We start from the raw sequence: 27,986 nt of genomic DNA, 5'->3' as shown, positions 1-27,986 counted from the left end.
CCCCATGCATATGGGAGCACAATTCAAAGTGCTGGTGTTGACCTATAAAGCCCTAAACGACTCCGGCCCTGTTTACCTCTCTGAACGTATTCTCCCCTATGTACTATCAAGACTACTAAGATCGTCTGGAGAGGCCCTGCTCTCGGTCCCACCGGCCTCGCAAGCGCGCCTGGTGGGGACGAGGTACAGGGCCTCCTCGGTGGTGGCCCCACGACTTTGGAACTCTCTCCCTCTGGAGGCCAGAACCGCCCCATCCATCCTAACATTTAGGAAACGGGTGAAGACGTGGCTGTGGAGTCAGGCCTTCGATGAATGAGACAACACCATAGGACCCTGGATGGAAGTTGATGTAGATCCATCTTAATAGGACGACTGACCACTGTAGTTTTATATATAATGTTTTTAAAGTTGTTTTTGTAATTGTGATATATGATATTTTAATGAGTGTATATGTTTTTTATGGCTGGAAACCGGGCTGAGTCCCTCAATGAGGTTGAGAAGCTCGGTATAGAAAACTGTGAAATAAATAAATAAATAAATTGAGTATGGTGATCAGATCATGATATGAATAAACATAACAGTCTAAATAATGCACCAGTAAGGCCTTTTCGCGAATCACCATGAGAATTTCGGGGGGGGGGGGCTGAAGCCCCTCAAGCCCCCCCCCCCCGCTACATGCCTGCTACCTACCTCTCTACCTGTCCATCTCAACCTTATCCATCCATGTCTCTGGCTGCGTGGCCCTCTGTCGAGTGGGAGGGCTCGAAGTAAAGGCCCCTGCGAGGAAGGCCTCGATGCCTTCCCATGAACATACCGGCAACCAAGGGGGAAGAAAGGACCTCCCAACGGCGAGGGATCCCAATCCTCTGACGACGAGGCCTACGTCACCCCGGAGGACGGCGCCTGCTGATGACGTAGGCGCCCCCCCTCCCACACCCCTTTCAGGCCTAGCCCTCTCCCGCAGGACCCACCCACTCTCGCTCTGGCCACGCCCCTCGGCCTACGTCACCGACAAGGCCGCACGGTCCTTGCGGCCTCATCCTTTTCCTTCGTTCACCCGAGGCAGCCTTACCTGACAAATGGGGAAAGCAGGCCAGGAAGACTCAACCGAAGCGAAGCGGCGAGGAAGACAAGAGGAGGAGGAGGAAGCGCCGCAACGTCCGCTCCCTCAGCCAGCAGCCAAAAAAAGGCGGAGGGAAGGCGGAGCCAAGCGGGGGGCACGCCCTCTCCCACGTCCGCCGACACTCATTGGCTGTCTCGCGGGCGAACTGCCACTCCCATTGGGCGGTCCGCGCGTCTGTTAAGAGGTGGGCGGAGAAAACGTTCTCCCTCCCTCTTCCCAAACGCCCGCCTCCCCTTCCGAAGCTGCTCATTGGCTGACTCGCGGGCCATCCTCGCGTCTGTTAAGGGGTGGAAGGAGATAGAACTCTCCCGCCCTCTCCTCAGCGCCCGCCTCCCCTTCCAACGCCGCTCATTGGCTGCCTCGCTGGCCAACCGCGGCTCCTATTGGGCGGCCTGCGCGTCTGTTAAGGGGTTGGAAGAGAAAGAACTCTCCGGAGGGGAGCGGGCCGGTTCTTTGCGGTAGCGGCGGCGCATGCGCAGCGGGCGCGCTGCTCTTTTTTGACCCTGACTGCTTAAAACGCGTCGAAGGGCGTGGCCTCATTTTCCTCGCTTTTGGGCCTTTTTCGTCGACACTCTTTAACTGAACATATAATATGCAAGGACGATGTAATAATATAGTGATAACATAATAGCCTTATATTATAATATGTCTATGATTCGTTGGATTGCAGCCATTTTGTAAAATAACACACAACAAAAAAAATGTTAAAATACCTCACCTCTGAGGATGCTTGCCATAGATGCAGGCGAAACGTCAGGAGAAATGCCTCAAGAACATAGCCATATAGCCCGAAAAAACCCACAAGAACTGAGTGATTCCAGCCATGAAAGCTTTCGACAATACAATGTTAAAATAGTTAGGAAGATGTAGCAGGGGTTTCAGTCACAGAAATGGCCTCTGAAAATGCCCAGAGAGAGCGTGAAGGCAGCCATCTTGAATCAGGCCCGGGCAGGCCTCCCCAGTTTAACACAGCCTTCCCAATTTCCCCAGTTGAGATAGTACTGGGAGGACAAGGCCTCAATGGCCGCTTGATCCTTGACTTATTATTATTAACTTTATTTGTACCCCGCTAACATCTCCCGAAGGACTCGATGCGGCTTACAAAGGCCAAGGCCTCAAAACATATCATAAACAATACATAACTTAAAGCAAATCAAAACAATTAAAGCAATATTAAAACAACAAAAAATAAATAAAAGCAATACACCAAAACACAGTAAAAACTAGGGCCGGGCCAAAGTGATGGGTGCAGAGTAAAAGTGCTGATGTGACAGGTGGTATATCGGATTTCAGGGCAAGTGCAGTGTGCCAGCAATCTTAAGTTCTACTAAAGTGCTTCTGGGACTTCTTGTTGGAGTTTTCCTATTCTGGAAAGGCGCATCGGAACAGCCAGGTCTTCAAGTTCTTCCTATTTATTTGTCGTGTCAAATAAATCTACTTAAATCGACTTAAATCTAGACATAGTTTTCTAAGATCTACAGAGAAACTCGCTGGAACACCTCAGAAAGCGAGAGTCCAAAAGTGGCAGGCTCAAACCCAGCACCTCAACAAATGGCTGATACCCAATGAGAGACTCCCTCCTGGGCACACAGAAGACTGGGCGACTTGGAAGGCATTGAACAGACTGCGCTCTGGCACCACAAGATGCAGAGACAACCTTCAGAAATGGGGCCACAAAGTAGAATCCCCGACATGCGAGTGTGGAGAAGAGCAAACCACTGACCACCTGCTGCAATGCACCCTGAGCCCTGCCACATGCACAATGGAGGACCTTCTTGCAGCAACACCAGAGGCACTCCAAGTGGCCAGATACTGGTCAAAGGACATTTAATCAGCTACCAAACTCACAAGTTGTGTATTTTTCTGTTTGTTTGCTTTGTTCTGTTAGAAATGTAATATAATGGACTGGTTGCTCTGACACGACAAATAAATAGTTCTTCCTGAAGACTGCCAACGTAGGGGCCTGTCTAATATCTTTGGGGAGGGTGTTCCAGAGTCGGGGGGGCACCACAGAAAAGGCCCTGTCTCGCGTCCCCACCAGATGCGCCTGCGACGCAGGCAGAATCACGAGCAGGGCCTCTCCAGATGAACGAAGCGAGCGTGTGGGTTCATAAATGGAGATGCGGTCACGCAGGTAGGATGGTCCCAAACCGTTTAGGGCTTTGTAGGTAAGCACCTGCACCTTGAATTGGGCTCGGAAGATGAACGGTAGCCAGTGGAGCTCCCTGAACAGGAGGGTTGACCTCTCTCTGTAAGGAGCACCAGTTAACATCCTGGCCGCTGCCCGTTGGACCAATTGCAATTTCCGAGCCATTTTCAAGGGCAGCCCCACGTAGAGCGCATTACAGTAGTCCAATCTAGAGGTGACCAAGGCATGGACCACCCCGGCCAGATCAGCCTTTGCGAGGTACGGTCACAGTTGGCGCACAAGTCTCAGTTGTGCAAAAGCCCTCCCGGACACCGCCGACGCCTGAGCCTCAAGTGTAAGTGATGAATCCAAGAGGACTCCCAAAGTGAAGATCTGTGGCTTCAAGGGGAGTGTAACCCCTTCCAGCACAGGTTGCCACCCTATATCCCGATCAGGTTTGCGATCGACCAGGAGGACCTCTGTCTTGTCAAGATTGATCTTCAGCTTGTTCCTCCTCATCCAGATAGCCACAGTGGCCAGGCACTCGTCCAGCACCTGAGAGGCCTCCTTGGAGTTGGGTGGAAATGAGTACTAGAGTTGTGTGTCATCTGCATAGAGGTGGCACCTAACTCCAAAACTCCAGATGACCTCTCCCAGCGGTTTCATGTAGATGTTAAAGAGCATGGGAGACAGAATAGAGCCTTGCGGGACCCCACAGGTCAAAGGCCAGGGGTCTGAGCAGGCATCTCCCAGCTTCACCATCTGGGATCGACCCTCCAGGAAGGATCGGAGCCATGACAAAACCGTGCCCCCGAGACCCATCCCAGAGAGTCGACCCAGAAGGATACCATGATCGATGGTATCGAAAGCTGCTGAGATGTCCAAGAGAACCAACAAGGTCACACTCCCCCTGTCCAGCTCTCTATGGAGGTCATCCACCAAGGCGACCAAGGCTGTCTCAGTGCCATGACCAGGCCTGAAACCAGATTGTGACTGATCTAGGTAGTTGATGTCATCTAGAAAGCCCTGGAGCTGGGAGGCAACCACCCGCTCCAGCACCTTACCCAAGAAAGGGAGGTTGGAGATTGGTCTAAAATTGTTCAGCGCCGAGGAGTCAAGGGAGACCTTTTTAAGGAGTGGCCGAACTACAGCCTGTTTCAGTCGAGAGCATGAGTGTGGCCATCTTGGATCAGGCCAATTCAAACATGGTATTCCCAACTCTATGGTAGGCCTGGGCCTACTTCAGCCCTCCCTCCAGGTGTTTTGAATTAGACCTAGGCCTGTGGTGAGGAATTATTATTATTATTATTATTATTATTAACTTTATTTGTACCCTGCTAGCATCTCCCGAAGGACTCGATGTGGCTTACAAAGGCCAAGGCCTCAAAACACAACATAACAATATACATCCTAAAGCAAATTAAATCAGTTAAAGCAATATTAAACAACAAGAAATAAAACAAAACACCAAAACACAATAAAACTGGGCCGGGCCAGAGTAATGGGTACAGATTAAAAGTGCTGACGTGACAAGTGGTATGTAAGGATTTTGGGGTAAGTGCAGTGTGCCAGCAATCTTAATTTCTAATAAAGTGCTTCTGGGACTTGTTGGAGTTTTCCTATTCTGGGAAGGCGCATCGGAACAGCCAAGTCTTCAGGTTATTTCTAAAGACTGCCAACGTAGGGGCCTGTCTAAGATCCTTGGGGAGGGTGTTCCAGAGTCGGGGGGCCACCACGGAAAAGGCCCTGTCTCGCGTCCCCACCAAACGCGCCTGCAATGCAGGCGGAATCGCGAGCAGGGCCTCTCCGGATGAATGAAGTGAGCGTGTGGTATCGTACACGGAGATCCTTGGCACAATGGCTGCCCACAGAGGGTGTCAGGATGGCCATCTTGGATCAGGCCCATTCAGGCGGTGCATTTCTGACTCTACACTCAGCCCGGGCCTGCTGAAATCCTTGGCACAATGGCCTCCCACAGAGGGCATGAGGACGGCCATCTTGAACCAGGCCCACTCAGGCAGGGCATTCCCTAGTCTACGCTGGTCCTGGGCTTGCAGTATGGAATCCTTGGCACAATGGCCGACCACAGAGGGTGCATGGGTGGCCATTTTGGATCAGGCCCAAACAGATCTCTCCCCTCAAACCACAGAGGGTGTGAAGGTGGCCATCTTGGATCAAGCCCAAAACAGGCCTTCCCCTTGGGCCAACCATAGGATGTAGATAGATATACATATAACCAGGTTTAGAATATCAGCAATCTTGAGAGAAAGTGGGGGGGGGGGGGACCTCTGTGTGAGATGACGTCACGAAAAGCCTCTCCTCACCCCCTCAGGGCCTTTTTTAAAAAGCCACGCCCCTTCCTCCTTGACTGACAACAGGGTAGAAGGAGAAAGGGCGTGGGCGGGGTCTGTTGCCATGGGGAGAGCACGCCGTGCGTGGCTTCCAGCGTGCCCCACGCACGTCCCCTCCTGATGGGAGAGGGGGGGGACAAGATGGTGGCCGACTGCTATTCCTGCTATTTACAGGGCCTCAATAAAGGTAATATTGAATACCGTTATTATTATTATCTTTATTAAACACCAATATTGTCATTATGATTATTATTAAGCTCTATTGTTGCTATATTATTATTGTTCTCTATTATTATATGTTAATAGTTCAATTATTGCCTATTATGAAGGGCCATTGTTACTATCTCCATTATTAAATACTCCCCCGGCAAGCAGGCCCCCTTGCCCTCCCCACAACCTCTCCTGAGCTTCCCTCACACGACAGCCCTGCCAGGTAAGCCATCTCAGCCAGACAACCTCCAATGCAGGCAAACCCACATTATCACTGTTATTACGCTCCATTATTACATACCATTGAGATGATAGAACAGAAGCTTTCCGAAGCTCTAGGTGCTCTTACTGCCTATTACAGGGAAAACCAGCTAATCCCCAACCCATCTAAAACACAGACATTTGCCTTTCATCTCAAGAACAGAGAAGCATCACGAGCTTTGAAGATCACCTGGGAAGTAATCCCACTGGAGCATTGCAGTGCACCCAAATACCTGGGAGTCACTCTGGACCGTGCTCTGACCTACAAGAAGCACTGCCTGAACATCAAGCAAAAGGTGGGTGCTAGAAACAATATCATATGAAAGCTGACTGGCACAACCTGGGGATCACAACCAGATACAGTGAAGAGATCTGCCCTTGCGCTGTGCTACTCTACTGCTGAGTATGCATGCCCAGTGTGGAACACATCTCACCACACTAAAACAGTGGATGTGGCTCTTAATGAAACATGCCGCATTATCACGGGGTGTTTGCGCCCCACACCACTGGAGATATTACACTGCTTAGCCGGTATTGCACCACCTGACATCCGCTGGGAAGTAGCCAATAGTGAAAAGACCAAAGCAGAGACATCTCCAGCTCATCCCCTGTTTGGGTATCAGCCAGCACGTCAACGACTTCAATCTAGAAATCGTTTTCTAAGATCTACAGAGACACTCGCTGGAACACCTCAGCAAGCGAGAGTCCAAAAGTGGCAGGCTCAAACCCAGAACCTCAAGTAATGGCTGATACCAAAGGAGAGACTCCCCCCTGGGCACACAGAGGACTGGGCGACTTGGAAGGCGCTGAAGAGACTGCGCTCTGGCACCACGAGATGCAGAGCCAACCTCAAGAAATGGGGCTACAAAGTGGAATCCTTGACATGTGAGTGTGGAGAAGAGCAAACTACAGACCACCTGCTGCAATGCAACCTGAGCCCTGCCACATGCACAGTGGAGGACCTTCTTGCAGCAACACCAGAAGCACTCTAACTTCAATCACTGGATGAGGGCCAAAGTGGTCTCAGGAAGTGAGTAAAGGTACTGCAAGTCCCATCATCCATGTTCAATTCTCCTCTGAACTATACCAGAAGTAGGTCATGGGGGCTGTGTGTGCCAAGTTTAGTCTTGAGCAGTCATATGTGAGGGTCGCAGTGTTCTCAGGAAGTGAGTTAAGGTAGTGCAATTCCCATCATCCATGGTGCATCCTCCTCCAAACCACACCAGGATGTAGAGTGGCTGATGGAGGCTCTGTGTGCCAAGTTTGGTCCTGATCCATCATTTTTGGGGCTCGCAGTGGATTCAGGAAGTGAATGAAGGTACTGCATCTCCCATGATCCATTGTCCATCATCCCCCAACCCTCACCAAGACATAAAGATAGTCAATGGGAGGGGGGTCTGTGTGGCAAGTATGGTCCAAGTCTGAGATTTGTGGGGGCCACAGTGTTCTGTGGGAAGTGAATTGGGTAAAGGTACTGCAAATCCCATTGTTCATGGTCCATCCTTCCCCAAAGTTTATCAGGGTGTGTGGTGGGTCATGGGGGGCTGTGCCAAGTTTAGTCCAGGTTTGTTATTCATGGGGGTCATTGTGGACTCCTGAATTGAGTAAAGATACTGCAAATTCCATCATCTATGATCCATCCTCCCTCTAATTGCACCAGGATGTAAAGTGGATAATGGGGTTCTGTGCGCCAAGTTTGGTCATGATCTGTCATTGGTGGGGGCCGCAGTGGTCTGTGGGAACTGAAGTGATTAAAAGTACAGCAAATCCCATCATCCATTGTCCATCCTCCCCTAAACCACACCAGGATATAAAGTAAGCAATGGGGTGTCTGTTTGCCGAGTTTGGTCCAGGTCTGTGAATTGTGGGGGAAGCAGTGTTCTGTGGAAGCGATTCAGGTGAAGTTACTGCATATCCCATTGTCTGTGTTCCATCCTCTCCCAAACTTTACTAGGGAGTGAGATGGGTCATGGGGGGGGGGGGGGGGGAGGTTGTGTGCCAAGTTTGGTCTTGATCAGTCATCGGTGTGGGTTACAGTGTCCTCTGGAAATTAGTGAAGGTACCGCAAGTCCCATCATTCTGATCCATCCTCCCCCAAACCACACCAGGATGTAAAGTGGGTCATGGGAGGTCCGTGTGCCAAGTTTGGTAATGATCTGTCATTGGTGGGGGTCACATTGGTCTGTGGGAGCCAAAGCATTAGAAAGTACTGCACATCCCATCGTCTGTTGTCTATCCTCCCCCAAACCGCATCAGGACGTAAAGGGTGTCGTGGGGGTTATATGTGCCAAGTTTGGTCCAGGTCCATCACCCGTGCAGGTCGCCGTGGCCTGTGGAAGTGGGAGCCTTTCAGAAAGCTGCCACATATCCACACCTCCACATACATACATACATACAAACATTCACTTTTACTGTATACTAGCTTGGGGACCTGGCGGTACCCGGATTATTTGGGAAAGGCATTGTTTGTCTTTGCTCCAAGTTTAGTCTAACTCAGTGGTTCTCAACCTTCCTAATGCCGTGACCCTTAATACAGTCCCTCATGTTGTGGTGACCCCCAACCATAACATTGTTTTTGTTGCTACTTCATAACTGTCATTTTACTACTGTTATAAATCATAATGTAAATATCAGATTGGCAAGATGTATTTTCATTCACTGGACCAAACTGGGCACAAATACCCAATGCACCCACATATAAATGCTAGTGGAGTTGGGGGAGGATTGATTTTGTAATTTGGGAATTGTAGTTGCTGGGATTTATAGTTCACCTACAATCAAAGAGCATTCTGAACTCCACCAGCGATGGATTTGAACCTAATTTGCCACACAGAACTCTCATGACCAACAGAAAACACTGGGTTTGGTGGACATTGACCTTGAGTTTGGGAGTTGTAGTTCACCTATATCCAGAGAGCACTGTGGACTCACGCAATGGTGGATCTGGACCAAACTTGGCACAAATACTCAATATGCCCAAATGTGAACACTGGTGGAGTCTGGGGAAAATAGACCTTGACTTTCGGGAGTTGTAGTTGTTGGGATTTATAGTTCACTACAATCAAAGAACATTCTGAACTCCACCAACAATAGAAATGACTCAAACTTCCCACATGGAATCCCCATTACCATCACAAAATACTGTGTTTTCTGATGGTCTTTGGCGACCCCTCTGACACCCCTTTGCGACCCCCTCAGGGGTCCCGACCCCCAGGTTGAGAAACAGTGGTCTAGATCAAGTGTCAGCTGGGTTCATTGGGTGTGGGTGAACTACAACTCCCAAATGTATATCCCATTGTCCATGGTCCGTCCTCTTCCAAACCACACCAGGATGTAGAGTGGGTCATGAGGGCTCTGTGTACCAAGTTTAGTCTTGATCAGTCATTGGTGTGCATTGCAGTGGTCTCAAGAAGTGAGTGAACGTACTGCAAGTCCCATCATCCATGGTCCATCATACCACAGAGCATACCAGGATGTAGAGTGGGTCATGGGGACTCTGTGTGCCATGTTTGGTCTTGATCAGTCATTGCTGTGAGTCACAGTGGTCTCTGCCTCCTCCAAACCACAACAGGATGTAAAGTGGGTTATGGAGTGTTTTGTGTGTCAAGTTTGGTCCAGTTTTGTCATTTGTGGGTATCGCAATGGTGTGTGGGATGTACATTGGATGAAAATACTGCAAATTCCATCATCCGTGTTTGAGCCCCCACCAAACTGCACCTGGATATTAAGTGGGCCACACTGGGTCTGTGTGTCAAGTTTAGTCCAGGCTCGTCATTCATGGGGGTTGTAGTGTTCTCTGGAAGTGAGTGAAGGTACTGCAAATCCCATCATCCATGGCCTATCCTCCCTCAAACCGCACCAAGATGTAAAGTGGGTCATGGGGGTTCTGTGTGCCAGGTTTGGTCCAGTTCCGTCATTGGTGGGCATTGCAGTGGTCTGTGGGAGCTGAAGCAATTGTAAGTACTGCAAATCCCATAATCCATGGTCCATCCTCCCCCAACCCGCACCAGGATGTAAAGGGGGTCATGGGTTATGTATGCCAAGTTTGGTCCAGGTCAGTTATTTGTGGAGGTTCTAGCGGCCTGTGGAAGTGGCAGCCAATCAGAAAGGTGCCACATACACCGCCCGCCACACACATACAAACACTGACTTTTGTTATATACATAGAAAGATATAGATATGATAGATATAGATATGTATACATATATATCCCTGTTGAATGATGTCCAGTGTGGGAGAAAGAACTCTTGTTTATTGGAGGCAAGTGTGAATGTTGCAGTTGGCCACCTTGATTAGCATTCAAAACTACCCAGAGGAAAAGTGTTCTTACCATTCATCAGGTGAACCACTGACCACAGAGCGAAGCTGTTGAAGAAACACAACCTACTAACTATCTCCAGACCCTGTAAGAAAATCCAAAAAATGTTCTGTTCAGCAAAAGACAGGCATTCTCTCACCTCCGCAGGAGTCTACTGTATGCCATGCAGCTGTCAATAAGAAGTCTGCATACGGACCACCAAACATAGACATGAATCAAAGAACATAAACGGCACTGCAGACTAACTCAACCTGAGAAGTCAACCATAGCAGATCACTTGATGAGCCAACCTGGACACCACATATTATTTGAGAACACAAAAATCCTGGGCCACTCTCACAACCATCATATCGACTACACAGAAAAGCCATTTTAAATCCACAAGAAGCAGGTGGACCATTTCAACATAAAGGAGGTAACTATGAAAATGAACACAATCTGGCGGCCACTATTTAAAAACTCTAAAATCAGGACAGTAAATAAAGAACAACACGCAAAAAACAGAGGAATTCCAGACAAGAATCAATCAGGACCAGCTCATGCAACAAGGGATTCCCCCAGGAAGGAAGCAGCCAGGCTTTTAAGCTGCAAGGCAATTCAATACTCATCAAGATGGCCATTTGCAACATTCACACTTGTCTCCAACAGACAAGAGTTCTTTCTCCCACCCTGAACACTATTCCACAGGGATATATATATAAACCCAATTTTCCTAGTTTCCAGCAGATCTCACAACCTCTGAGGATGCCTGCCATAGATGCAGGAAAACGTCAGGAGAGAATGCTTTTGAAACATGGCCATACAGCCTGAAAAACTTACAGCAACCCAGTGATTCTGGCCATGAAAGCCTTCGACAACATAATATTATTTTGTTATTATTTTTTTTATTTTATTTTTTTTATTAGGAGCCCCTGGTGGCACAATGGGTTAAACCCTTGTGCTGGCAGGACTGCTGACTGACAGGCCAGCAGTTCGAATCCAGGGAGGGTGAGTAAGCTCCCTCTGTCAGCTCCAGCTCCCCAATTGGGGACATGAGAGAAGCCTCCCACCAGGATAGTAAAACATCAAACATGCTTAGGGTGTCCCCTGGACAACATCCTTGCAGATGGCCAATTCTCTCACACCAGAAGCTACTACTCAAGTTGCTCCTGACATGAAAAAAATAGTTTTATCATCATACTTTATATATTTTATTATATGACTTGTTTTATATTAATATATTTTATTATTATATATTATATTTTACTTGTTTTATTATATTGTTATGTTATATTCTATTATATATTATTGGTTCTATGATACTGTATACACACACACACATATACAGGCAGTCCCCGAGTGATAAATACATACACCACACATACATACAGGCAGTCCCAAAGTTACAAATATCCGACTTACAAATGACTTATATTATTAGTATGCGTATTTGTGTGTGTATGTACACACAAACACAGACACTATTTATTTACTATGTTTGTATACCGCTCTTCTCAGCCCTGGGGCGACTCAGAGCGGTTAACAACAGCAAAATTCAATGCTCAAAAACATCATAAAACGGTTAAAAAACAATTAAAAATAGCATAATAAACAGTCAATATAACTTAATAAATATCTCATTAACGTCTCATAGTTAAAATCAAGATCCAGTCTCATCATCCAATTGTTCCATATTCCTATGTTCATTACACTGCCTATTCAAATGCCTGCTCGAACAACCAGGTCTTCATTTTCCTATATATATATACACACACAAACATACACATAGTTGCACATATAGAGGCCGTTACTGGATGGCTGCGACTGGAGGCCGACCGGACTCTGTACCCGATTATTTCCATCAGTGCCTCGAGGCTGTTACTGGATGGCTGCGTGCCAGCAGGTTGAGGGTGAATCCAGCAAAGACGGAGATCCTATGGCTGGGTCAACCGGGCAGTGGGGATATCCAGCTGCCTACCCTGGACGGCGAGGCACTATGTCTGTCATCATTGGTAAAGGGTCTGGGAGTCCTTTTGGACCCTCTGCTGACGATGGAGGCCCAGGTCTCCGCCGTTAGCAGAACCGCTTTTTTTCATCTGCGGCAGACTAGACGGCTGGAACCCTACCTGTCCAGGGACGACCTAGCTACGGTGATCCAGGCTACGGTCATCTCAAGACTGGACTACTGTAACGCCCTCTACATTGGCCTTCCTCTGTCGGTGATCCGGAAGCTCAAATTGGTACAAAATGCAGCTGCTCGGCTTCTTGCGGGAATTCCGATGAGATGCCACATAACACCAATCTTACTGCAGCTGCATTGGTTACCAATTGAGCACCGGATCACTTTCAAAGTGATGATACTCACCTTTAAGGCCTTGCATGGTCTGGGGCCAATGTACCTGAGGGACCGCCTCACCCCCTACCAACCCCAGAGATCCCTCCGTTCTGAGGACCAAGAACTATTGGAAATTCCCAGTTTCAAGACCTTGCGTCTAACAGCAACCAGACGCAGAGCCTTTACAGCAGTGGCACCATCACTCTGGAATACTCTGCCACCTGAAGTCTGTGCCTTGCGGGACTTATCAGCTTTCCGCAGGGCTTGTAAGACATACGTGTTTCGACAGGCCTTTGATTTTTGATATTGCTGTTTTAAAATTGTTTAAAATTGTTTTTAAATTGTGTTAGATTTTAGCCGTTCTTGTAAGCTGCTCCGAGCCCCAGGGGAGTGGCGGCATATAAGTTCGAATAATAAACAAATACATACAGACAGGCAGGCAGTCCCAGAGTGACAAAGTATATATATGTAGTCTCTGGGTATGTGTGCACGCACGCATCTGGAGTTACATTTACAACAAAATGCACGTGTTGCAGTATATATACAAATTGAACTTAAGTGGTAACCTACAGAACCGATCTTGTTCGTAGCATGGAGGCTGCCTATATTGCTCCTTGCCACAAGCCTGCTTTCCGAGGGATGTTTCTCCCTCCTTGATTTTGGCCAATGGACCAAATTTTCTCTCCATTTAGCTGCAAAGAAGCCCCAGGCCCCGAGCTCCAAGCCAGAGGAGGCCAAAGGGCCACAGCTGACCAAAGAGGCCCCACCGGGGGAGCCACCGCCTCCGCTGCTTGAAAACCCCAGGGAGGGCCTAGGGGACCTCCTGGATGTACAGCTGGTGGGCCAGGACTATGTGGAGGAGGTGAGGCCCTGAAAGACGGAGGGAGCGAAGGTTGGTATGGGGCTGGAGATGCTGGATCTGAAGAGAGTCTTCTCTCCTCTGCAGGTCCTCAACAACAAATACAATATGGTGTGCTTCCACTGCAAGCTGTGCGAGTGCAGCTTCAACGATCCTAAGGCCAAAGACATGCACCTGAAGGGGCGTCAGCACCACCTGCAGTACAAAGGATTTCCAGCCGAGCTCCAGAAACACTCCTCCTCTTCTGTCGATGCAATGGTCCCCAGGGGATTTGGGGAGATTGGGAGAGATCAAGCCCAGCAACCAGACTCGGATGTTGCAGGAGGTCCACTGGCGCCGGGAGGAAGAGCAGCGCTGGCACCTGGAAATGAGGCAAGGCCCACCCCTGTCCCCCTGGAGTGTCCTTGTGGAGTTGGTTCATTTCCTTCTCTCTGGTTCATTTCCTTCTTTCTTGACCCCTCTCCCCTGCAGGCGCTAAGAAGATGTACTGGTGGCAGGTGGAAAAGGAGCAGCTCTTCTGGGAGGAGCAGCAGCGGAGGAGGCTCCTGGCAGCTGACTGGCACCCCCCTCCCCTCATGGGCCGCCTCGGAGACCCCATCCCTCCCCTCCTGGTGAGTCTCCTTTCCTACCTTTCCTTCGCAGTGTTGTGGGGACAAGCTGTCGTATCCCTTTCTTACCAAAACCTCTACGGTCCTTTTAGACAATCAAACCCCGGAGGCAAGGAAAATGTTCAACAGATTTATTTGATCCAATCACCCTGCTGGGTAAACAAGAAAACATGTCATGCAAAACTAAGGTGCAGCTTGGATTTATAGTGACCGCCTTGAGCTGTCTTATCCGGTTTGTGCCTCATATCTAGCACTTCCTTTTGTTCCCTTCTGGTGCCAGCAAGTATCTCTGTAGATCTTAGAGAACTATTTCTTGATTTAAGGCCTTGGCATGCTGGCTGATATCTGAACAGAGGATGAGTTGGAGATGTCACTGCCTTGGTCATTTAAATCGTGTGGGGTGTAGACATCCTGAGATAATGAGGCATGTCTCATTAAGAGCCACATCCATTGTTATAATGTGTGATGTGTTTCACACTGGGCATGCATATTCAGCAGCAGAATAGCAATGCGCAAGGGCAGATCATAGAATCAAAGAGTTGGAAGAGACCTCATGGGCCATCCAGTCCAACCCCCTGCCAAGAAGCAGGAATATTGCATTCAAATCACCCCTGACAGATGGCCATCCAGCCTCTGTTTAAAAGCTTCCAAAGAAGGAGCCTCCACCACACTGTGGGGCAGAGAATTCCACTACTGAACGGCTCTCACAGTCAGGAAGTTCTTCCTCATGTTCAGATGGAATCTCTTTTCTTGTAGTTTGAAGCCATTCTTCCTTGTCCTAATCTCCATGGAAGCAGTAAATAAGCTTGCTCCCTCCTCCCTGTTGGCTTCCTCTCACATATTTATACATGGCTATCATATCTCCTCTCATCCTTCTCTTCTTCAGGCTAAACATGCCCAGCTCCTTAAGCCGCTCCTCATACGGCTTGTTCTCCAGACCCTTGATCATTTTAGTCGCCCTCCTCTGGACACATTCCAGCTTGTCAATATCTCTCTTGAATTGTAGTGCCCAGAATTGGACGCAATATTCCAGATGTGGTCTAACCAAAGCGGAATAGAGGGGTAGCATTACTTCCCTAGATCTAGACACTATGCTCCTATCGATGCAGGCCAAAATCCCATTGGCTTTTTTTGCCGCCACATCACATTGTTGGCTCATGTTTAGCTTGTTGTCCATGAGGATTCCAAGATCTTTTTCACACGTACTGCTCTCGAGCCAGGCATTGTCCCCCATTCTGTATCTTTGCATTTTGTTTTTTCTGCCTAAGTGGAGTATGTTGCATTTGTCACTGTTGAACTTCATTTTGTTAGTTTTGGCCCATCTCTCTAATCTGTCAAGATCGTTTTGAATTCTGCTTCTATCCCTTGATTCTTATCCAGATGCTTTCAAGCTGGTTTCCCGGATTGCAGTCTTGCATCTCTTCTGCAGCATAACAGTTTTTGACATACAAGGCTATTCCGCCTCCTCTCCCCTTTGTTCGGTTTTTGTGAAAGAGGTTATAGCCCTCGATGTCTACATTCCAGCGATAGGAGTCATCCCACCAGGTTTCAGTGATGCCGATGGCATCATAATTGTTGTGTTGTGCTAAAAGTCGGAGTTCGTCTTGCTTATTTCCCATGCTCTGTGTATTAGTGTAAAGACATTTGAGCCCCTGAGACCTTCCCCTGAGCTGTTTATTTGGGATTATTGTGCTTTCGGTACTTGGTCCTCGTTGTGTTTGTGCAGCCCTCTGTTTGCAAGGCTATTGTCCCCCTCCCCCAGTGGACCTAGTTTAAAGTGCGTCTATTGAGGTTTGCGAGTCTATGAGCAAAAAGGTGTTTTCCTACTTGTGTGAGATGCACCCCATCCCTTGCCAGTAGGCCATCCTCCTGGAAAAGCAGGCCATGGTCGAGGAAGCCAAAGCGTTCCTCCTGACACCATTTTCTAAGCCAGTTATTGACCTGTATATATTTCTGGCTCTTTACTTGTGCTCTCACATCACCCTCAGGTCTGCTCATCGCTCCTCCCAACTGCCGCAGTCTTTGGGGTCACAGGAATGGGGTTTGAACTGCTGTGGGCCAAGGCCACCCACTGTGGGCTGCAGCCTTCCTATGTGACTGTAGCACAGGCATGGGCAAAGGAGAGCTGAGGCAGCTGTTTGTTTTCTTTTCCCTCACATGGATGGGGGAGGGGGGAGGGAGTCATTTTTATGCATGTGCTGTGTCGTCATGTTGCTTTTGGGGGGTTTTAAGTCCTTTCCACTGCTTTTTTGGGGTGTTTATGAGTTATGGTCACTTGTTGGTCTGTTAGGGATATAGTGTCCAAATTTGGTGTCAATTCATTCAATGGTTTTTGAGTTATGTTAATCCCACAAATGAACATTACATTTATTATACTGTATGTGTGTGTGTGTACACACATACACATGTACATCCCTCCTTGCCTGTCTCCTTTCCCCAGAAGGTGATGAGCAAGGGCTACGAGGTGGTCTACAAGGCAGAGGAGGCCAGCATCGTCATTGCCTCCCGCAAGTGGCCCCAAATGCAAGTGACGGTGTCACTGACCTCTCTGCTGCTGTGTGAGGAGCCCCACAAGGAGACCGGTCATTGGCCAGGGAAGGGTTCCCTGAAGCTCCCTGGCCGGTAGTCAGAGGCACAACATTCTGACTTGGGGTCCCCTTTAGAGGTGCCTGTGGACGCATGGCTGGACCCCGGCGAGGTCCTGGACCCGGAGAAGTGCCTGGAGTCCCCGACTGCCCTCCGACACACCAAGTGGTTCCAGGTGAGAGAGAGAGAGGTGGCAGGTGGGAGGACGGGCGGCGAAATCCCAGGGCAGGAAGACGAGGAAGGAGACCTTGTTAACCTCTTCCCTCCTCTGGTCTTCCCTTCTCCTGCTCCTTTTGTGCCCATGGCCCATGCCAACAGCCTGCACTCCTGCCTCGTCATCATCCGGCTCTTGCAGGATCTTTGCCAGTGGGTGACAACCTGGAAGACCCTCTCGGAATGGGTAAGGAGGGGAAGGAAGGGGCCCCAAAGGCATGCACCCCTGGGCTCATTGAAAGGCACATCCCGCCTCCCTAAGATCAGGAGGGATAGGCAGAGAGGGAGGGAGGGAGATAAATAGAAGATATTTATTTATTTATTTATTTATTTGCTTTATTTCTATACCGCTTTTCTCAGCTCTTAGGTGACTCAAAGCGGTTTACACAACAATGCAAAATATCACAAAACCACCACCTTTACCCACTCGGCCAATCCCCCTCTGGCTTCCTTCAAAAGCCAGGATGGGCAGGGGTCTAGGATGCATGTGGTAGGCCTCATTCCTCCAAGTATCTTGTCCACATCCTTGGGTTTTACCAATTGAAATGAATCCATTAAAAGCGGACAAGCAGATGTTCCAGCTACATCCTCAGATGCTGCCGTTAATATGGTATCCAGACCAGAACGGATCAAAGCGACTTTGTCTGCAAAGAACTGAGCAAAAGCTTCACAGCGGGCTGCCGAGTTGTCAGGGCTCCCATCCTGAGCGGTGGGATTTAAAAGGCCTCTGACAACTCGAAACAGCTCAGCCGGACGGTTCTTTGCAGACGCAAAAGTGGCCGCAAAGAAAGATTTCTTTGCAGCCTTTATTGCCGCAGCATATACCCTTAAAAAGGACACAAACTGTGTTCGATTTGGCTTGCTCAGATCCGAACGCCACACGCTCTCTAGTTCCCTCTTCCTTTGCTTCATCGCTGCGAACTCCTCGTTGAATCAAGGAGCTGGTTTAGCTCGGCTACTTGAGAGGGGATGTTCTGGAGCAATCGTGTCTATTGCCCTAGTCATCTCCCCGTTCCAGAGAGTGACCAAGGCATCAACAGGATCACCTACCGAGGAGGCGGGAAACTCCCCAAGAGCCATCCGGATCCATAAGCCTCTTGGGGCGGACCAACTTAATGGGTCCCCTACCTCTGCGGAGATTAGGAGGTGCAGTGAGTCTAAATCTGACCAGGTAGTGGTCGGTCCATGGCAACGGAGAGATGGACAACTCCTCAACCCCGCCACCATGCTCCCATCCCTGGCAGAAAACCAAATCCAACGTGTGTCCAGCACTGTGAGTGGGGCCAGATACCCGTTGGGACAGCCCCATGGTTGCCATGGAAGACATGAAGTCCTGAGCCGCTCCTACTAGGGTAGCCTCAGCGTGTACATTGAAGTCCCCCAGCACTAGGAGCCGTTGGGACTCCAAGGCCAAGCTCGAGACCACACCTGCTAGCTCAGGTAGGGAGACTGTAGTGCAGCAAGGTGGGCGGTACACTAACAGAATCCCTATTCTGTCCCGGTCACCCACCCTCAGATGGACACATTCAAAATTTGTTGACTGTGGGATGGGGCCCCTAGTCAGAGAAATGGTATTTCTATAGACCACCGCCACCCCGCCCTCCGGATCTCGGTTGGTGCTGCACGGAGAAACCTGGTGGACAGAGCTGGGTCAAATTCACGCCTCCCGCTTCATCCAACCAGGTCTCCGTAATGCACGCCAGATCTGCCCGCTCATCCAGGATTAAATCCTGGATGAAAGTTGTTTTACCGTTGACAGATCTGGCGTTCAACAGCACCACCTTCGATCCAGAGGGACCGCCATCCTGGGTACACCAACTTACCACGTCAGGAGACCAATTTAGAGTTGCTAAATTTCCACGATCCCTAGGCCGAATTAACGCTCTCCCTTTCCTGCATCTCCCCCTCCCCGTTATAGTTTCTATGGGGGCCCCTTGGCTGACAGAACTTCCCCCCTCCTCCATGTCGCACTCAACTTTCATAGCATCAACCCATGATTTCCTCCTGGTTGCTTGACAATCAGTAGTAAGGGCAAATATATATACACGTGTGCATGCAAATTGCTCAGTTAGATTGTTTATTGCAGATTTACTTCTTTCACTTCTGATTCAGGAGGTCTGATGTGCCAGGATTTGCTCTGCAAGTTTCTAGAAACTTTGACACTGGCCTCACTTCGATGATGAGCGTCCGGAGAGAGGGCTCCTACGCGCAGGTTCCTTGAGGCTCGATGATGTGCGTCCGGAGAGAGGGCTCCTCCGCGCAGGTTCCTTGTGGCTCGATGATGTGCGTCCGGAGAGAGGGCTCCTCCGCGCAGGTTCCTTGTGGCTCGATGATGTGCGTCCGGAGAGAGGGCTCCTCCGCGCAGGTTCCTTGTGGCTCGATGATGTGCGACCGGAGAGAGGGCTCCTCCGCACAGGTTCCTTGTCGCTCGATGATGTGCCAATGGAGAGAGGGCTCCTCCGCGCAGGTTACTTGTGGCTCGATGATGTGCGAACGGAGAGAGGGCTCCTCCGTGCAGGTTCCTTATGGCTTGATAATGTGCGACTGGAGAGAGGGCTCCTCCGCAAAGGTTGCTTGTGGCTCGATGATGTGCAACCGGAGAGAGGGCTCCTCCGCGCAGGTTCCTTGTGGCTTGATGATGTGCAACCGGAGAGAGGGCTCCTCCGCGCAGGTTCCTTGTGGTTCGATGATGTGCGACCGGAGAGAGGGCTCCTCCATGCAGGTTCCTTGTGGTTCGGGAGGTTTATCTGCCCACACCTCCTCATACCAACCAGTTTGCTCTTTAAGATCTTGAGGGGAAGCTCTACTCTCACTTCCACCACAGTCGCAAATGTGGCTGACAGCAATGAGGGAGAATGCATAGATAGGATGATAGATGAGATGGATGGAAAGAAGGACAGAAGGAAAGAAAGAAAGAAAGAAAGAAAGAAAGAAAGGATAGATAGATAGATAGATAGATAGATAGATAGATAGATAGATAGATGAGAGAGAGAGATGAGAGAGATGGAATGATAATAATGGATGGATGGCTGAAAGATGGATGAATAATATGATGATATTACAGATAGATGAGAGAGATATAATTATGTTTGATGGATGGTTGATAGATAGATGAATGATAGGTGATGATAATAGAGAATGAGAGAGATGGATGGATGATAGATGAAAGATGATAATGATTGATTGCTTGACTGACTGACGAATAGATGATAATGATTTATAGATATAGATCATGCATTGCCAAACTTCAGCACTCCAGGTGTTTTGGACTTAACTCCCACAATTCATAACAGCCAGTAGGCTGTTAGGAATAGTGGGAGTTGAAGTCCAAAACACATGGAGGAAGGACAGTTTGCCCATGCCTGATATAGCTAGATAGATGGATGGATGATAGTGATGGATGGATAGAGAGATAGATGATAGCTGGCTAGATTTATAATTATAAATAGATGATAGATACATGAGAGAAAAGATAAGGATAAACATGAGCCAACAATGTGATGTGGCGGCAAAAAAAGCCAATGGGATTTTGGCCTGCATCAATAGGAGCATAGTGTCTAGATCTAAGGAAGTAATGCTACCCCTCTATTCTGCTTTGGTTAGACCACATCTGGAATATTGTGTCCAATTCTGGGCACCACAATTCAAGAGAGATATTGACAAGCTGGAATGTGTCCAGAGGAGGGCGACTAAAATGATCAAGGGTCTGGAGAACAAGCCCTATGAGGAGCGGCTTAGGGAACTGGGCATGTTTAGCCTGAAGAAGAGAAGGCTGAAAGGAGATATGATAGCCATGTATAAATATGTGAGAGGAAGCCACAGGGAGGAGGGAGCAAGCTTGTTTTCTGCTTCCTTGGAGACTAGGACGCGGAACAATGGCTTCAAACTACAAGAGAGGAGATTCCATCTGAATATTAGGAAGAACTTCCTGACTGTGAGAGCCGTTCAGCAGTGGAACTCTCTGCCCCGGAGTGTGGTGGAGGCTCCTTTGGAAGCTTTTAAGTAGAGGCTGGATGGCCATTTGTCAGGGGTGATTTGAATGCAATATTCCTGCTTCTTGGCAGGGGGTTGGACTGGATGGCCCATGAGGTCTCTTCCAACTCTTTGATTCTATGATTCTAGGATGGATGGATCGATGGAGATAGGTAGTTGATAGGTAGAAGATAGATAAAAAAGAAAGGTAGGTAATAGATGGATAGATGTACAATGATAGATGATAGTTAGATGGTAGATGATAATGATAGATGATAGAGAGATGAGAGATGTCCTGTTCCCTTTAGAAGATAGAGCTCTTCTATTGCAGGCACTGGAGCTGCTGATGGAGCAGGTGCTGAGCAGCGCTGCAGGGCTTTTGGGCCCCAGAGAGGCCATGCGGAGGGTCCTGGAGTGCATCGCCACCAGTCTGCTCCTCCAAGGTGAGAGCTTTTCCCATATATAGGACTAGCGGTCCCCTGCCACGTATTGCAGTGGCCCAGTCTGGTGGCCTGGAAAATAAAGTAATGAGAAAGTATTGGTTTCTAATATATGTAATGCATTTTTTACTTGTGGGTGAACAGTATTTCTTGCTGTTTCTTTGCCAGTGTTGATGTGGAGATTGTCTGGTTTGCCTACTCTGGAACATGCAACATAGAATTATCCTCCTTTAGGGGTCCCTTTCAAATCTTTGATACTGCATCTGTCATATACATATGTGTGTGTGTGAATGGCTGGATGGCCCTTTGTCAGGAGGGCTTTGATTATGTTTTCTTGCCCTGGTGAAGGGAGTTGGACTGGATGGCCTTAAGGCAGCATTTCTCAACCTGGGAAGTCATGGGGGTTCTGTGTGGGAAGTTTGCCCCAATTCTGTCGTTGGTGGGGTTCAGAATGCTTCTTGATTGTAGGTGAGCTATAAATCCCAGTAGCTACAACTCCCTAGTGTCAAGGTCTATTTCCCCCAAGCTCCATCTGTGTTTATATTTGGGCATATTGAGTATTTGTGCCAAGTTTGGTCCAGATCCATCATTGTTTGAGTCCACAGTGCTCTCTAGATGTAGGTGAACTACAACTCCAAAACTCAAGGTCAATGCCACCAAACCCTTCCAGAGTTTTCTGTTGGTCGGGGGAGTCCTGTGTGCCAAGTTTGGTTCAATTCCATCGTTGGTGGAGTTGAGAATGCCTTTTGATTATAAGTGAAATATAAATCCCAGCAACTACAACTCCCAAATGACAAAATCATGTTTTGAGTGATGGTTACTCCTTGTGTTGTGAGACATTTTGTTGCCAAATATGGTGTGATTTCGTTCATTGGTTCTTTTGTTTTTAAGGTACTCATTACGCACAGAGCATTTTATATATGTATGCATGTATGAGGCAGGAAGGCCTCATTAAGCAAGCAAGCAAGCAAAAGGTACATACAGTCACTCAAAGAAAGCTTGGATCCACATCCTTCTGTCCTGATGCTTGCATCATAGAATCCTGGAGTTGGGAGGGACTCCCAAAAGCCACGCAGTCCCACCTTCTTGGTCCAGGCAGGAAGACATCCTCCAAGCCCACCCAATGTCATAGATATTTGCAGTTTTATGGAGAAGTGAGTTCTATGGAGTCATCAGATGCTAGAGATGGAAGGGGTCCCCAAACGCCATCCAGTCCAATCCCGTTGGCCCATAAAAGAATACATTCAATCATAGAATCCTAGTTTAAAGCCCGCCCCCCTCCCAAAGGCCAGTCAGTCAGCTGGGAATATGCAAGCAAAGCCCTCCCAACCCATGATGATGATGATAGAACCATAGAATGCTAGAATTGGAAAGGAGTCCAAAGGGCCATTCCAGCCCAACCCCCTTCTTCCTGCCAGGCAGGAAAAACACAATAATGATGATGATGATTATAGAATCCTAGAGTTGCAAGGGACCCCTAAAGGCCATCCAGCCCAACCCTCTTCTTTCTGCCAGACATGAAAAGCACAATCAAAGCCACTCTGACAGATGGCCATCCAACCTATGCTTAATTAGCAATAATAATAATAATAATCCCAGGCAACAGCAGGATTGAAGAGAAACAACTGGAAAAGCTGACACGATGTGAGGATTTAAAGATCAAACAACAAAGATTCTGGTATAAGCCAGTAAAGGTGGTACCAGCGGTGATTGGCACACTGGGTGCAGTGCCTAAAGACCTTGGCCTGCACTTAAACGCAATCGGCACTGACAAAATTACCATCTGCCAGCTGCAAAAAGCCACCTCACTGGGATCTGCACACTTTATTTCCCGATGCATCACACAGTCCTAGACACTTGGGAAGCGTCCGACATGTGATCCAGTACAACAGCCAGCAGAGTGATCTTGTTTGCTGTGGACTCATCTTGTTGTGTTTCAAATAACAACAACAAGAACAACAATAGAATTGGAAGAGACCACATGGGCCATCAATTCCAAGCCTTTTCTTCAGGAAAAAAAACGATCAAACCCACCTCAACAGATGGCCATCCCGCCTCTGTTTCAAAGCCTCCAAGAAGGAGTCTGAGGTTAGAGGAGAAATGTCCCAAGAGAGGCCAGGCCTGGTTGGTTTTGCTAATGAGGAGGTTTGACTGAGCCCCTCCTTATTTTAATCCCTGTGAAAGGCCGAGTTGGAGTATCCCTTTGACCACTGGGGGGCGACGGCATCATTTCTTCATTTGCTTCTGGGTCGAAGCACTTCCTCTGGGCGCAGGCTTTGGTTCCCCACGGGGAGGATCTGAGAAGAAAAACAAGAGAAAAGCAAGTCCCCGCCAGATCCTGCTCGACTCCCAATGGCAGTTCCAACACTAGGATTCTCTCTATCTATCTATCTATCTATCTATCTATCTCCATCTTAAGGAGTTGGGCTGGATGGCCTTTAGGGATCCCTTCCAACTCTAGGATTCTATCTGTCTGTCTCTGTTTATCTATTTTTTGTGCCTTGCAGATGGGCCGAGCCTCCAGGACTCATGCGAGAAGGAGCATGGACTCCCAGCACCACAACTGTACCAACATAGTGGGGAAGACAAGAATGGCTTAGATACCGATCAGTGGCTCGTCCTTGATAAGTGTGCGGGGGATAGCCCTGACTGGGACAACACTTCACAATATTCACACTTACACAATCATGCAGGTGTACCATCCCCAACCATAGACCAGGTGCAACAGGAACACATACAGGTGAACGATAGGCTCTTGGACGAATCTCAGTAGATTGTCCTTGACGAATGCACCGGGGATGTCGAGGAGGAGGACAACACTTACACAATTCACATCGACAGGATCACTTTTCTGGGGACCTACACACTACATTGCACAAAAGGGACCCTGTCAATCCTGAAAGTAAACAGGATTTGTAGTAGGCGACTCCCTCCTTGGAGGAACGGAAGCCGTTATTTCCAGACCAGATGGGATGGCTCGAGAAATATGCTGCCTACCGGGGGCAAAAATACACCATATCACTCAGAGGCTCACCAGGCTCCTCAAGCTCCATCACCGTCCTGCCCTCATGTTGATAAATGTAGGAACCAATGATACTGCTAGGCATACTTTTCAAAAGATCATAAATAATTTTCGAGCTCTCGGAACAAAGCTAAAACAATGTAATGTACAGGTGGTCTTTTCATCCCTCCTCCCAGTTGTAAGACACGCCCCTACAAGGGCCAGAAAACTAGTACAGGTCAGTGACTGGCTTAGAAAATGGTGTCAGGAGGAACGCTTTGGCTTCCTTGACCATGGCCTGCTTTTCCAGGAGGATGGCCTACTGGCAAGGGATGGGGTGCATCTCACACAAGTAGGAAAACACCTTTTTGCTCACAGACTCGCAAACCTCATTAGGTGCACTTTAAACTAGGTCCACCGGGGGAGGGTGACAACAGCCTTGCGAACACTACTTTACCCACAATATCAGGGAACCGCCAGAAGGCTAAACGGAGGGCTGCACAAACACGAGGACCAAGTACCAAAAGCACAATAGTCTTACAACTGGGAGGAGGGATGAAAAGACCACCTGTACATTACATTGTTTTAGCTTTGTTCCAAGAGCTCGAAAATCATTTATGATCATTTGAAAAGTATGCCTAGCAGTATCATTGGTTCCTACATGAATCAACATGAAGGGAGGACGGTGATGGGGCTTGAGGAGCCTGGTGAGCCTCTGAGTGATATGGTGTATTTTTGCCCCCGGTAGGCAGCATATTTCTCGAGCCATCCCATCTGGTCTGGAAATGACGGCTTCGTTCCTCTAAGGAAGGAGTCACCTACTATCAAGACCTATTTGCTTTCAGGATTGACAGGGTCCCCTTTGTGCAATGTAGTGTGTAGGTCCCCAGAAAAGTGATCCTGTTGATGTGAATTGTGTAGGTGTAAAGTGTTGTTCTCCTCGATATCCCCGGTGCATTCGTCAAGGACAATCCATTGAGATTCGTCCAAGAGCCTGTCGTTCTCCTGTATGTGTTCCTGTTGCACCTGGTCTATGGTTGGGGATGGTACACCGGCGTGATTGTGTAAGGGTGAATGTTGTGAAGTGTTGTCCCAGTCAGTCAGGATGAGCCATTGATCAGTATCCAAGCCATTCTGGCCTTCCCCACTATGTTGTATTTCTTGGTCAAGTGATAGTTGTGTGAGAATTTGGAATCTATTTTGTAACTGCAGCTGGGCAGAAGTATTCTGAGGAGGCTTCCAGGTCCTATGTCTCTTTCTAAGGGTGACATTCCTCCAAGCCTGAGGGTTGTCCACATCTGAGGTGATCTCCTCTTGAGCCTCCCCATATTGTTGGTGTGATTTGGGCTGCGTGTCTAGGATAGTGTGCTGTGTGGTGTGTAAGAACAGTTCAAGTTCCTGAATGTCCTTAAGGGTCTTAATACGGTCCTCGAGTTGTTGGATCCTCTGTTCCATGTGAGTGATCTGTTTACACTTGGGGCAGATGTAATTGAGTAATTGTTGCGTGAAAAAGCTGAACATGCCACAGCTTGTGCATGAGACAGGAAGATTTCGTGTTTTTTCCATCTGCAGGTTGCTAATTACCTCCTTTTGGTGTGTGTTTTATGTTGTTGTCTGTATGCAGGGGGGAAAGTGTAGGTTAGTGAGTGTGTGGCTTATATAGCGCAAACAGGAAACAGAACAATGAGCCACTAATTGCTGGCCTGCACTGCTGGCTAAAAGAATGTAACCTCGCCCCGCCTCTCAAGAAAAGCAACACTCAAAGCAGCTAATTTTAAACACTCACTCAGATCCCTAGTGCCCTCTAAGACAAGGCTTACCTGAAGCAGAAGGGAACAAAATGGCTTCTTGCCTCCTCACTTCTGTGGGAGCACGACTCCCCCCAGGCACACAGAAGACGAGGCAATTTGGAAGGTGCTGAACAGACTGTGTTCTGGCACCACGAGGTGCAGAGCCAACCTTCAGAAATGGGGCCTCAAAGCAGAGTCCACAACATGTGAGTGCCAAGAAGAACAAACCACAGGCCACCTATCACAATGCAGCCTGAGCCCTGGCACATGCACAATGGAGGACCTTCTCACAGCAACATCAGTGGCACTCCCAAGTGGCAAGCTTATGGTCAAAGGACATTTAGTACAATGCCAAGTTTTTTAACTTTGTGGTTTTTCTATTCATTATAACTGTATTCTTAATTTGTTTCTGACACGATAAATAAAAATGGGTGGATGGATGTAGACATTGATGGATAGGAAGGTAGGAAGAAAGATAGTGGACTGGTGTATAGGTAGGTAGGTAGGTAGGAAGATCATGGATGGATAGATGTAGAAATGGGTGGATAGGCAGGTAGGAAGAAAGATGGCGGACTGTTGGATGGATGGATAGATAGATAGATAGATAGATAGAAAGGAAGGTGATGGATGGATAGGTAGGAAGGTAGGAAGATCATAGATGGATGTAGAAATGGATGAATAGGAGGTAGGAAGAAAGATAGTGGACTGTTGGATAGATAGATAGATAGATAGATAGATAGATAGATAGATAGATAGATAAGAGGGATGGATGGATGGATGGATGGATGGATGGATGGATGGATGGATGGATAGATAGATAGATAGATAGATAGATAGATAGATAGACAGACACACAGACAGACAGACAGACAGACAGACAGAAGAATAGGTAGGTAGAAAGGAAGGTGATGGATGGATGGGTAGGAAGGTAGGAAGATCATGGATGGATAGATGTATAAATGGGTGGATAGACAGGTAGGAAGAAAGATAGTGGACTGTTGGATAGATAGATAGGTAGGTAGGTAGGTAGGTAGGTAGAAAGAAGGTGATGGATGGATAGGTAGGAAGGTAGGAAGATCGTGGATGAATGAATGAATAGGCTGGTAGAAAGGAAGATGGATAGATAGATGGATAGGAAGGAAAGGAGGAAGATCATGGATGGGTAGTAGGTAAGTAGGTAAATGATTGTTGGATGGCTAGACAGATATATAGTTAGATAAATACATGTATAAATGGATACCAGCTGTTCGGAATTGTCCAAAACACCTGGAGCGAGGGCCGAAGTTGGCCCAGGGCTGGTTTGGACTGTGGGCTCTCTATTCATTTCTCTCTTTCCTTCCCTTCTTTCCCAGCATGCCTTGCGGCTGCTTGCTTTCCACCAAATCCACAGGGTCCTGGGCATGGATCTGTTGGCGCCAGCAAAGCACCGGATAGGGATGCCCAGCTGGAAAAGGCAGCAGAAGGTGGAAGAAGAAGAGGAGGAAGAGGAAGGGAGTGAAGGGAACAACAGCAAGAAAGACAGGATGGAGGAAGAGGAGGAGGAAACAGAAGAGAGCAACGCGGTGGCCAAGAAGGGAGCTTGACCCACCTGGCAGCCGTCATACACTGCTATGTTTTCTTTTATATATAGAGAGAGAGAGAGCGCATATAAATATGTGTGTGTACATGCATTGATTTGCTGTTTGAGTTTCACATTCAGGTTGTTTTTGTGTATTTCTTTTCCTTCCCTTTTTTGTTTTGTTTTTTTGAGAAGGACGAACTGTACATGGTTTTAATGCTGTTTGGCGGATTAAAGGGATGCTATTCCTTCCA

General features: G+C 48.2%; 2 protein-coding genes across 3 annotated transcripts in view; one reads left to right on the top strand and one right to left on the bottom strand.

The window, feature by feature from the left end:
* Nucleotides 1-1,201, bottom strand: part of LOC132780873 (ELAV-like protein 1) — a 35,848-nt gene extending 34,647 nt beyond the window's left edge. Inside the window, exon 1 of one of the 2 annotated variants that reach the window (XM_060784727.2) lies at nt 1,073-1,201. The gene's annotated coding sequence lies outside the window, so the exon portion shown is untranslated. Of the gene's footprint in view, nt 1-690; nt 882-1,072 lie in introns of those variants that run through there. The other variant, XM_067473619.1, reaches the window with a different exon arrangement.
* Nucleotides 795-27,986, top strand: LOC132780879 (uncharacterized). The gene is made up of 7 exons (XM_067460740.1): nt 795-914; nt 1,063-1,307; nt 1,447-1,567; nt 5,630-5,789; nt 13,398-13,567; nt 13,652-14,175; nt 27,527-27,986. Exons 1-7 carry the CDS (start codon nt 795-797, stop codon nt 27,606-27,608), a joined length of 1,422 nt encoding a protein of 473 aa, XP_067316841.1. The 3' UTR covers nt 27,609-27,986.

The sequence above is a fragment of the Anolis sagrei genome, chromosome X (assembly GCF_037176765.1).
Source record: "Anolis sagrei isolate rAnoSag1 chromosome X, rAnoSag1.mat, whole genome shotgun sequence".
In the NCBI taxonomy this organism is placed as follows: domain Eukaryota; kingdom Metazoa; phylum Chordata; class Lepidosauria; order Squamata; family Dactyloidae; genus Anolis; species Anolis sagrei.
Note: the sequence above shows the minus strand (reverse complement) of the source record. Positions and strands in the feature narration are given on the sequence as shown.

Excerpts from the sequence above, each read along its gene's own strand:
- LOC132780879 (XM_067460740.1), top strand. The coding sequence starts at position 795 with ATGCCTTCCCATGAACATACCGGCAACCAAGGGGGAAGAAAGGACCTC. Across the intron at positions 915-1,062 it reads GGACGGCGCCTGCTGATGAC|GCAGCCTTACCTGACAAATG; the intron begins GTAGGCGCCCCC and ends CGTTCACCCGAG. Across the intron at positions 5,790-13,397 it reads TTTACAGGGCCTCAATAAAG|CTGCAAAGAAGCCCCAGGCC; the intron begins GTAATATTGAAT and ends CTCTCCATTTAG.